At 32.8% G+C, this 13163-nt stretch overlaps 1 protein-coding gene across 1 annotated transcript in view; it reads left to right on the top strand.

Annotated features, from left to right (window-relative positions):
* The window catches only part of LOC120333386 (selenocysteine insertion sequence-binding protein 2-like), a 29476-nt gene continuing 16313 nt past the window's right edge, over nucleotides 1-13163 (top strand). Inside the window, exons 1-7 of the mRNA XM_039400798.2 lie at nucleotides 1-174; nucleotides 831-1009; nucleotides 3736-3965; nucleotides 4609-4709; nucleotides 5961-6084; nucleotides 11938-12124; nucleotides 12945-13053. Coding sequence (XP_039256732.2) covers nucleotides 148-174; nucleotides 831-1009; nucleotides 3736-3965; nucleotides 4609-4709; nucleotides 5961-6084; nucleotides 11938-12124; nucleotides 12945-13053 — 957 coding nt within the window. The 5' untranslated portion in view covers nucleotides 1-147. The remainder of the gene's footprint in view (nucleotides 175-830; nucleotides 1010-3735; nucleotides 3966-4608; nucleotides 4710-5960; nucleotides 6085-11937; nucleotides 12125-12944; nucleotides 13054-13163) is intronic.

The raw sequence follows: 13163 nt of genomic DNA, 5'->3' as shown, positions 1-13163 counted from the left end.
TAATGATTTATGTTAAATACAGACTAGCATGAATGAAAAAAGTGAATCATAGCTTATAGTAATGTAAGTACAACAAACTTGACTTGCCTGTCTTTTGAGATATGAAAAGATTTGGATAATCAAATTTCAATATTGGTTGTAACCAATATGGATCAATCAGTTTATATGAATCATGTGAGTTAAATTCAATGTTCATCATATCTGGTTATATGTACTATTGCACAATTTTTTGCTTGTTACCTTGACAACAAGGTAGTATAAGATGGAAAATAGCATACAAATATATATGGATTTATGAAACATTTTGTCACAGTTGGAATTGTACTGGTGTTGACAATTTCCGAAGCAATGCAGCAAACATAGCTCAAACTTACTACTGATACAACCCTAATTATACCGAAATATCAATACTTACCTAGGTTGGCGACTAAGCATTACCTTGCGGTCAGAGTAACAAACGATAAAACGCCTACTATTGTTTGTTCTTTTGTCTACTTTTATTGCGTCTCGCTTCTCTACTGGTGATACAAAATTCTACTTTTAGTAAGAATCATTGAGGTGTAACTGGTCAGAATATTTTTGTTCAATTGTAGGTGTTTTAATGTTGCTCTTTTTTTAAAGTCCTGAAAGATATTGCTAGTCGCGACATGTTCAATTTGTAATTGGATTTCATATCAGTTATCAAATCGTCAAAATCAATTTGTTTCTCTTTCCATCTGCATATCATTTCTTATCAACGCTTGAGTTCTTTTTTGTAATCTTACAGTTCTCTTTCGCACCTTCTATTAAAGTACCGTAACAGAAGTTTTAACAAATTTTATACATTTTAGGCAACAAATTTGAGTGCAGAGGTTGAACCATTTATTCCTCGGTCAGATGTTGGAAATATGTTTGCTGAACACATGATTCAACAACAGTATTCACAAGGACAAGGCCCACAGCCGTTACCGCATTACCTAACATCATGCTACCCTTTTGTACAAGATCCAAATTTGAATTCAAATCAAAGGTGACTAAAGGTTTAATTTTATTCACATCTGGGATTTTTTTTCATTAATACTTCTTCATTAGAGCAGATTTACTAATATGAATTTTAACTCTTTTAAAATCTAACTGAAAAAAAAAAACAGAAATTAGACAGTTGGATTCGGAGCTAGGGAGCTGTAGAGCAATAAAGTCTAGGCATTTTGTTCGAGCGGGAGCCAATAGTATCATAATAGATAAGATCTGCACAGCATACGCCCCGGGAAGCTTTTAATGCAGCCCTCGAGGTGATTTAAAAAATCTCAAAAATATAATCGTTTGGTGCCAAAAAACAATCATAAGTTAATTCTAGATAAATTCATCTAAATGTTCAACTTGCTAATTCAAATTACATTGTAAGTTAATCATTTTCCTATAAATTATCTACCGGTAGGTACTTTTGCACTCAACGTATGATTTGGCACTAAGATTTTTTGTTACATCCTAATATCTCTTGTGTTGTAAGAGACAAATGTATAGAAGGCTTGGCGGCATGCTATATTAATGTTTGGTTCCAGCATTTTTCAAGAAAACATAATGACGGGAAAAAAAATATTAAAAACAGACAAAGAAATAAATCCAAGCAAAAAAAGGATGGAACAGGCCTAAGTCACAATTTTAAGTTTTGAGAAAAACACAAAACAACAATTTTGAATTTTGTTATTTTTGAATTTTTAGATATTCACATTTAGTAAAGACCTGAGCTCTGGTTATTTAATGCAGTGGTTCCCAACCTTTCTACCCTGGCGGACCGGTTAAATTAAATTAAATGTACTCGCGGACCGGCGAAAAATTGAAATGACCGGAACATAAAAGAATAACATATATTTGCGTAATACAATGCAATGTCGGGCACCCAATATGCATCTAGAGTCTAGACAAAAAAGGCCCCCCTCAAAACAGCTCACATGAATAAAAACTATCAAATAATGTGACGGCCAAAAATATTTGCGTAATGAAATGCAGTGCTGGGCACCCATTATGAGTAAGCACGGCACACATAAAACATCTCACATAAAAAACATGTACATGTCAAATCATGTACAAACGCAATTAACTCTAGTGAAAATTTTGCTGCTGTTTAGAGTTTCCAATATAGGATTGCAAACGATGCCTCAAGGAAGTTTCTGCAACACGTAGCCCTGCACCGGCGTGCAGCCAATTTCCTTGCTTCGCTTCAATTAAAGCTAGTGATGAAAATATTTTTATATAAGTAATAAGTAATAAAAATATAAGTAACTTGTTGAAAATACGGACAACAGTTGCTCAATATATCCAAAATTGTGACAGTGATTCTTTTTTAAATCTGGACTGTAAAGTAGAACTACAATTTGAATCAAGCTTTTCCATTGGGTTTATCATATTAATTAATCCCTATGCCGTTGATCGATGCTTCAAACGGAATGAATTTACATTACAATGACAAAGTCGTCGGTAATTTGGCACCAGGCTCAAAATCCTACTTTGTCTGCTCAAGATACTGGAAAAGATCTCAGCGGCCCATGCTTTTTTGCACTCCTCGTGACCACCTGCCATATTTTACTGGAGTATTATACTTTTCTTGACGGTTTTTTAGTTTGAACAAAGAAATATGCATAACGTTTTATTTGGATGGTCATATTAATCAGGAAAAGCATGCAAAACAGAAAAAGCACGCGTGCCAATTTTTAGGTTTCTGAATCTTGCGAGATTTGATGGAGCGCATTCACGATGAGCAAGAAGTGTGATTACTTGGCGCCAAGATGTCGCGAAAGACGTCGCAATATGAGGGCGGAAGAGAAATTGTGTAATAAATCGACCTCGTCTTCAGTAAAGGGATCGGAGCGCATTCGAGATGAATCGGAGCCGAAAAAGCGAAAAGTATGATTACTCGGCGCCAAGATGTCGCAATATGACGGCGGAAGAGAAATTGCGTAATAAACCAACGCGACCCCCGTCCTCGGTAGAGCGATTTAGACGGCATAAAAACAACAAAACACCGAAATTTTTTTCGCGGACCGGCATCGGTCCACGGACCGGCGGTTGGGAACCAATGATTTATTAATGTGGATGAGAATATCTTTGTGATCAATATTTTTTGGCACTTTCTTTCTGTTTTTTTTTTAACCCTATTATGAACTTTGGCCCATTCTGTTTTCTAAGGCCCAAGTTGCACTGAAAAAATTCTTTGGGATGTAAGTTTCAAACATTTTATTTCTGATGTTCATTCTCATCATATTGGAACTTAAGCCTATTCTGTTCTTGACTTATACCAGATATTATAGTCCTAAGTCCAGCTCTTTTCGTCATTTGAGTTATACAGGCTTGTAATAGATGGAGATTGAGCTACCGGAAATTTTAGTGGCTCCAGCTCCTCGCCACCTAGTAATTTTTTCACATTACATTTTTCCAGTACTTAATACAAATAATAATGTCCTTTTACTCAGCTCTCAGCTCATAATTTTTTTTGTTTCAAATTTTAATTTTTAGTTATAGCCTATTTGGTTATTTGAAATTAAATTTTGAACCATTACACCAAAGTTTCAATTAACTGCCTTTGCCACGAAACTGTTTTTAGGCTGATGTTTCATGGTAGCCGCCATACTGAAATATTTATAATAGCTGTGGAGCCGAAGCCATTGTGTTTTCAAATTTCAACAAACCTCCTGGCTATGGTTAGGTCAAAGTTATCAATACGAATTTTTTAGTAAATGAAGTTCATTTTCTATACAGGAACGAGCAACAAGACTATCAGAATTACTATAACAGAGACGCTCGGGGATGGCCTCCAGGACCGAATCCTCAATTTCCGCCCCACATGCCCCCACCAAACAGATTCAACACCCCACCCCCTCAAGTTCCACCACCAAATCTACCTCAACCATCCACTCACACAGCTCCAATTTATTCATACCAGCCTGGTTCTGTTGGACAAGTCCAGTATCAGGACATTACCGCTGCATGTGAGTAGATATTTCCAGATACATAATAAAACAATTTTAATCTCCATAATTTTTCTATTCTATCAATTACGTTACTGTTTGCTGAGAATTATAGCTTGCATAAAATAAGTTATTTGATACCAAACACAAGCTTTAAAGTATTTTTGATTGTTAGGTTTTATCGTATTTAAAAAGTTTGAACTGGAAAATACAGAATGTGATGGCCTAATGGTGAAAGCGTTTGACTTAACTGTGTTGGCATCGCAGGTTACACATCTCAGGTACAAATCCCATGGCCAACACCTCGTAGTAAACTAAGTAGGGAATCTTAGATATCATTAACTGCTTATTCAGTGCCTTGTTCAGAACAAGAGACACGAGTAAACATTGAATGAAAAATATAGTCTACCTACATATAAAAGTATGAGATTAACATAATTGTAATTGTTTTTCCACATCTTACAGTTACTAGCAAGACTTAGCGGCTTTTTGTTGCCAAGTCAAAATTAAATTTTTATATTGATACATTTCGATTACCCTTCCTAATATATATTATATTTATTAATGTGAATGTTAGAATATTCAATTCATATATTTTGCTCATGCAAGTCTTCATCGTAGTAAAAGGTGTGAAGAACATCATATGAAAAAATATTAATTTTAGATCATCAACAGTATCATGCGAATGCAACAACTCAGCAACTACTTTATCCAAGACCTAGAACTCCACATCAACACAAAAGAGAAAGCAGTGGGAGAAAATTTGTAAGTTTATTTTAAGTTTTTTATGAAAATTAGATACATATAGCATAATATTTGTGATAAATGTAATTTTAAGTTGTAGCCTAATATTAATTATCAGGAGAGATTGCGCAAGACTATTTCCCAATCATTCCTCAATGCTCAGGAATAAAAATACCATACTATGTAATTCAGGATATCTGCTGCACACTAACACAAATGTATTTCTGTAATCAAAAAATTAGACCCAAATCAGACTCCCTCAGGCAATCAGTTTCCAATAATCAATATTAAACTTACTTTCTAATAAAAAGCATTCCTCACTTTATGTCCCAAATTATTTTTACAACGGATTTCAGCGTAATTCACTAATTTTGTTATGATTAATAGTGTAGTCGAAAATGTCTGTCATGCAGTTGTAAAAAGTAAAGTAATTTTTGATGGAATTAATTTTTGGATAAGCCTAATAGTATTATTTTATGATAGATGTTTTTTGAATTGAATGGGGATGTAGTAGGCCTATTCATTATGTGACAATGAGATTATTAACAGCATTATTTTAATACAAGTACTTTAGAATTGCTTCATTATAATGCTGTATTGAAACTCTTAGTCATTCTTATTGTTTTTGCCCACTTTTTTCACAATATTCATACGACAAAGAACACAGAAGATTCACTCATTGACATCATATGATGGTAATATAGAATTATCTTTAATAATCTTATTTTTTCAATATAGTTTCTTATTTATACTGCAATCAATATACCTCGCCGCCAAGATTTTTGATGTGGGAAAAAAATTTTTTTTTATATTTTTATTACCGGTACTTATAAAATTTGTTATTATACAAGTTTTCTCTCAGCTTCCACTTTCTACTGCATCAGTGTTGTTGAAAATACTGTAAAACTATCAGAGAATCGCCCAGTAAATTTATCACAGTTTTTAATATATGGATAATTGCATTTACTGGTCATTGAAAGGGTGAAACATGATTATTTTTATGATGCCCTGGAGAAAATAATACTTAATCGATTGTCATAAAATTGTGTTTTTGTGTCATTGTGTTTTTCCATATTAATTTGGGTTTGAATATTCAAAATCCTGTTGGCCATTGTCTATGGATTTTGATATCAAAATAGGCATTGATTACAGTGTTTTTTAATATTAAGTTGTGTTTTAAATATTTGAAATCCTGTTGGCCATTTGCCATGGATTTCGATATCAAAATAGGCATTCAGTTTTGCTGTATATTGGCATCTTTTCTATCTTTAGGGTGAACGAAATAAATCTCAGGGTAAGAAAAGAAGCGTCGGTATTCAGATGGAAATTCCTAAAAAAAAGGTTGAAAATGAAACAGAGGATGACAATGAAATGGTGGATAACATGCAGCAGACTGGTAAGTTGTTGACCCTGGATTCAAAACCCTGTACCCACCACTTCACCCAGCATGTAGTTAACATGGATAGGCAATGGCAGCCTACATCTATTCTTGTAAAAATAGTTCTTTCATATCGAGAGCTGTTTGTAAAGATCGTTGTTCACAGTAAAGTTGTGGAAATATTTCATAAAAAATTTACAAATGTTATCAATTATGCTTTTATAATGTAGCAATGATTGATCATCATTGTATCGATTGCTGAATAATTAAAACTTAAAACAGCAATAAACAAAACTCTCTATTTTGTCATTATTAATTAATTAATTTCCCTCATAGTAACCAAGTGTTTGAGAAACTTTTTATTCAATGGCCAATCGCATTCGGTTTCAAATAGTTTTGTGAAAAAATTGAAATAAATTTAGTTATTAATGAGTGTTAATCAGGTACCATATTAAATAGATGGACCATGCTGGATTTTGGTGTATAAACAAACAGCTTATGATAAGTTTCATAACCTGACATTGTACTGTGCAAAAAATTCAATGAATTTACTATAAGTTCACAGTTATTGAAATATCACTATAATCATATTTGAGTATACAGTTATTTGCTACTCAATAATATCAAAATGATTCAAATTATCCAATCAGGCTTGTTTGTAAGCCCAGAAGTAAAGTTTTTATTTCATTTTTTGATCAATTTTGATCCATTTAATTTACTAATTCCTAATGATCAAACAAGGAAGGACTCATCTCACAGTGGCAGAAACTTCAGGTTTTCAAGTTGACACTTTGAAACATTCCTACCAGTATTGCCGTATACTGTATATACTTTATTTTTTCGATTACCAAACATAGAATGAGCATTTGGTGATAAGAGTGACCTACATTGAACCCTTACCTATACAGTTATTAACAGATGTAAAATTCCCATAGATAGATGACTTTCAGAAATTGAATGACTAAGTTGAAATTGAAGGGACTTTATGTAGGGTATTGAGTTTATTATTGAGAAGACCGTTGTGGAAATTACATATAGAAAAGTTTTTATTAGTTTAAAGTTATTCCAGCAATGCTGCACAAATTGTGTGATAATTTACACAAAGTTAACTTAGAATAACTTAATTCAATCGATTGTTCATATTGTTATTGAGACAATAAAACTTTTCTCTTTACCTGGTCTTGATCAATCACTTCCCAATTTTAATCGTTAAATGGAATCGTGTCTTTGAAGGCCATTACTTTTTTTTTTTTTTTTTTTTGACCTATCGAAGTGTTACATTTTTTGCTGATTGATTCGAATGTACACAATAAAAGTTGACTTAAATGTACTTCATGTCATATATCTTTGTGCTGCTAGTCCTACTATTATGTATTATATTATATTTATAGTTTCTTCTAATCAGCAGTTTTGTAGCTATGGTATAACTATAGAGTTTTATTGAATAGGTTTTATCATAGAAATGTAGGAAACATGGAAATGATGCCACTGGGATTTTTGTATTATTTGAATACATTTTCAACACATTGTATGAAAGGGGATTTTAATTGAATCTCAGTTTGTATGCAGAGTAATAAATTCCAAACAATTGTTTTCTATTTTTCCTATTCAAGCTTCATTATTTTCGGCGCTCCAAAAGTATGTGTACCAATATGGAGGTAACTAATTTTGTTCGACTAATTTACGTCAAGTTGTGTAAAGGAACTGAAACCTATATGTATGGGGTATGTTCACTTGGCTAACACAGACAGTCCCCAAACTTGTAATAGAAATAAGATAAGGAAAATCGGAATAAAATTATGGCCTAATCCTAACCCCAGTAAACTGGTACATATACCGGTACTACGAGAGTACCCTTTTTTGTGCTATTGATTGAGTAAATTCGGAATTTACTACTAATATGTTTCTCATCTTTTTTTGTTCTGGTGGATCTATATGTGTATAATCTACCCACCAATATTTGGTTCAAAAGCATTGCTGTACACTAATACAAATATATTTCTGTAACCTGTCTGTGAATCACTTACAAGTGTTTTTGTAGTTATTTAAATCTGTATGATGTCACTATGTAATTAGAAGTTCGTAAGAACTGAAAATTAAGGACAATATGCCCTAATTTCCATTCTTGTACTTGGAAAAATTCCTTCAAATATACTCGAATTTCAATCTTGTCAATACTTCGAGCATAAATAGCATGATAAATACTAAGCCAGCTACTTCATTCATACTTTATGACTTGAGTATAATTGTGTCCGTTTAAATGGCAATTGTCACATGCGTTTTTTGAATATTGATTTACAAGAACTCCCAATTATACAAGCCCTATCTTCTACTTTTGTTGAAATATTGAGACAGCTATCTAAGTGTTCAGTTTATTCAATGTCATATATTAGAAATATGTAGGGCCTATGTGACAAGAACTCACGATTTTTTGTGCATAAAGCCTTTTCATTGATTGTAAATTATTAAAGAAACTCAATAATTGTTTTCCGAAAAGCTTAAAATCAAAAACTCAATTACAAGAATTGTGGTTTGATTTTGATGAATTGACCAATTAACTTTGGATATGTAAAGGTTTCCTTTTATTAAATAACTTTTATAGTTTTGAAGTTTATTTTGTAATTTGTTCATATTTACACCTGACTATAAAGGCTATGGAACGAATTGTATTGCTATAATAAATCATGCGAATAGTGCTATTTCGATTAATGCATAATCTTTAGTCGGCCAAGGAAGTGCGCGTTTAAATTTCATTTCTGGAAAGACTGGACCCCAATAATTTTGAAGTTTTGTATGTGGATCTTCAGTGAAAATAGTTGGGTAGCCCGGGTCTTGGCTATCTAATTTTATATGTTTCACACAACACAGGCGAAGTATTTCTATCGTTTCCAATATTTACTCTCAGCAACAGTAGCAAAGTTGAAAGTTGTAAAGCTTACTAGCTACAACACTTGACATTATTTACTTTCTCTCAAGCATGAAGTACATCTTCCAGAAATTTAAATAAATATATTTAAGTTTCATTTGACTGTCAACCTGGTATCTAAGCAACTGAGAACAACATTGAAAGCTCTACTGTATTTTTTAATGTAATAAGCAAACTGGACCAAACTGGATTCACTTACCTTATTAATGTGCTTAACTGTTTTTCCCAAATTTTCTAGACCAAAATCCTATCCTCATACTTTCACGCCCGATGGCCTCTTTCCAAAGACACCCAACACTATGTGTTCTACTAAACTTTTCTTGAAGCCTAAGGCGCCACACCTCAAAACAATGGTAATTTCAAAATCATAATTAAACTTCCCGCAAGAAGATCGCTAACTGGGCAGTATCCTTCATGTCAGTGCTTACGTCAGGCGCCAAGGAATACGATGAGAATTTTCCCGCCTTTGCAATTAAAGTTTTCGCTATAGAGTTCTCAAGCTCTTCGACATGACGAGTTAGGGTCTGTCTTGACAGGCTATTTTTGCAAACACCTCTTTTATTTCCGGGCGTAAAACATTGGCAACCCGAACAATACATAATATACATTCCTTAACGAATTCTCAATCTGAGAATGACTTCGATTGTTTTGCGATAACGTCATATAGAGTAGTAAAAGACTAATCACTCGAACACTAGTTTTACTCCAATTTAATTATTCAATTCTGAAAAATACAGCGCGGGCTTCTCGAAATGCTTATAGAGCCCGCGGGCCACATTTTGGACGACCCTGACTTATATGAAAATAAAAATTATCTAACGCTTGAATGCTCATGATTATATATATTTTACCCAAAAGTTTCGGTAATCTAGGACGCTCTGCACAAAAGTTATGTTTTCTCCTGAATACGTTTCAAAATTCCAAATGGGTTCTGTTTTTTTTTGTCACCCTGTAGTTATATAGTATAGATCAGGGGTGCACAACACAGGGCACGCTTTTCAAATTTGGCACGCCATACGGTCAAACGTGGCACGCGAACAGTTTTTGTAAAAAAAAAAATATATTTATGATATACATTAAAATATCACGTTTATATCGAAATCAGCAGTTTTTCAGAACATTAAATAGTTTAACTAAATATATATTCAGTTTTATGTATTATTATTGAAATTTGTTTGTTTTACGGGAGTTAATTTACAATAACACAATTGAGCGTGACCCGCGACAAGATTATTTTGAAAAATTTGGCAAGTATCCTTATTTGAGTTGTGCACCCCTGGTATAGATCGACTGTCACTACATTAAATCATCTAAAAGTAACTGAAATGGCTGTACTCTCAATCATGCTTATTAATATATCAAACAAACATTTCACCAGAACATATTGTCACTATAGATTCAATTTTCAGTTTAAAATACAATATTCGGTTCTTTGATCTAGCATATCCAAGCATAATATAGTTATGGTTTACTTTTCTATATGCCAACAGGAAATCCGTTATATATAGGGTAAAGAAGGCCATTATGATATTCTTATATGTTAATGTTAATAAGGTCGTTTGTGTTCAGCAATGATGTTTTTCATATCAATGCAGGTAGTATAGGCATATATGAAAGTTCAGGTACTTGATGATATAGGATAGCTTATCTAGTGAAGATAAACTCATTATATACAGCATTGCCAAAAACAAAACAGAACCCAGGTCATTTGAAATGTAAGAATTCTAGAGAGAACACAGTGCAGAAAATCCTATAATAACTAAAATTTTTGGGTACAATAATGCGCAAACAGAAGTTCAAGTGTCAAAAAACACAAAACAACATATATATTCTAAAAAGATGATACAAATGATGACACATACTGTAGTAGTGTTGTACATCAGTTTTATAGAATTCTGAATTGTCAAATTCAGAATATATTGAATAATTACCGTATATACAGGATGGCCCAAAAAAAACAGAATCCATTAATCCTAAATTACTTTCACAAAAACGAAAAAAATTCACCTAATAACAATTCTGTTTGTGTATGATTGTACCAAAAATTTTCAGCAATCTAGGACACTTTCACAGAAGTCATGCTCTCTCTAGAATATTATGCTCGAAATGACCTAGGTTCTGAACACTGAATGAAATTAGACTTAAAAATTAGCTTGATGTAAAGGAGAACTTGAGCAGTTTAGCTTGATATAGTGACATTTTTGTCTGTATTTATTCCATTTTCAACAGATTCTTTGCAATACAGGCAATGTGAATGATAAACAGTAAAATAAGTTATCTATTTTTTTTACCCATTCCAAAAGTTAAATTCATTTTTACTGAATCTTTTGCTTTTTGACACTAAATGTATATATGGATTGCTATCCTAAATTATTGTTGTGAAAATATCGCTTTTCTTTGTAACAAATGGACCATATTTTGCGCATATTGCGCAGATCAATGGTCTACCATCTTTTCATATAAACCAGTGCTTAACATAAATTTCTATGTGGGTGAACTTATTTGTATTTGTAATTTTATTTTGATACATTTGAATGATCAGATAACAGATATAATGTAGGTATATAGGTCAGATGTACTGGGTACTGCAGTTGATTTGTATTGTTTGGTTCAATTAATTTCTGTCAACACGCCTGTTCACTTCATTTCATTGTTATTGTTTCACGCTTCACTGATTTCATATCAGACTTTTCCTTGCTTCTAAGATTTACAGCATGGGTGATGTACAAGATAAGGTATCTGATATAACTGTGTAATAATTGCTGAGTGGTATCAGTTAATTTGACCTCACTTTGAGCATTATTCTTATGCTTGATTGATGGACCTCAATCTTCAAACTCTATCAAAATCTTCATACTTTGTTTCATATGAAGGCTTGCCTGATCAAAAATAAAGCACAGACTTAAAATTTGTCAAAATAAACAATTCCTAATATATTTTCTCAGATTTTCCATCAGACATAGCATCAAAGTCGTTAATAGAAAAACCAAGTCCCTTAAAAAAGACAACAAGATCAGGACGTCATCGAAAACGTGCAACAAACTCTGCTCCAGATCAGTCAGTCAGTGGTGATTCCAGTGATAATAATGGTGGTGATGAAGCTGATGTGGACAGTGACAGCGGTTATTATAGGTAATGTGCGTTCTCATTATAATTAGAATGCTGTTAATTAATATTTTGTGTTTAAAATGATGAATCTACATACATAATATGTATTATATTTCATATGTGATTGATTGGGTTCTACAGAAGTATGTGTACCAATATAGTGGTAACTACAGTAATTTTGTTCACCTACTTTACATCAAGTTGTGTAAAGGGACTGAAACCTATGGGCAGGTGGTATATTCACTTGGCTAACACAGACCGTCCCCGAACTCATAATAGAACTAAAATAAAGAAAATCGGAATAAAATTATGGGCTAACCCTAACCTGGTACACATACTACGGGAGTACCATTGATTGGAGCGGGCCTGGTGTTAACATGTTAGTCAGAACTATCATGGCTTTTCAAGGTAACATCCTATGAATAATCAATGAATATTGTTATCATTGTTGTGAACTGCTCATCTGAGAAAGCCTGACTTGTTCAAATGAGAAGATACACAATGGATTTTGTGAAACGCGATGTATGACTGTTAATACTAAACAAATCAATATATATTGTACATTTTTGTCCTGCTTTGAATCTTCAGACTTGCTGCATTCCCTCATGAGCAACAAAGTTTTTGTGAACCATGAATAATAGAATAAATCATCATTTTTGATAATTCTTATGAGTCATTGTACTGGAATAGGATGTTGGAATCTATCAGTTGAAAAATTGGGAAATTTTTAAGAGAATTTTAGTTTTAATTTTTTTTAATTTCTGATCTCTCTAGTTGTGAACTATAACCCAGACTAAAAAATGGTCAGCAGTTAAATAATATAACATTAAAACTTATATTGCAGCCCAAAACATCAAATAACAAGGAGAAATCATTTACTGTCATCAGGTATTGGGATTGTATGTGACGATCGTCACGAGATTGGAACAGGAACAGCAATTCACCCATATCAGGTAATATTGAGGTTTTGAATTGTTTTATGTTATTATTGCTACAATATTTGTATTAGGACATATAATAATCTCATTACACATTAAATGAGATAGGGCGTCATTCAAAATTT

Source organism: Styela clava, chromosome 13, assembly GCF_964204865.1.
Source record: "Styela clava chromosome 13, kaStyClav1.hap1.2, whole genome shotgun sequence".
Taxonomy (NCBI): domain Eukaryota; kingdom Metazoa; phylum Chordata; class Ascidiacea; order Stolidobranchia; family Styelidae; genus Styela; species Styela clava.
The sequence above is the reverse complement of the archived record's forward strand: the minus strand, read 5'-3'. Positions and strand labels throughout refer to the sequence as shown.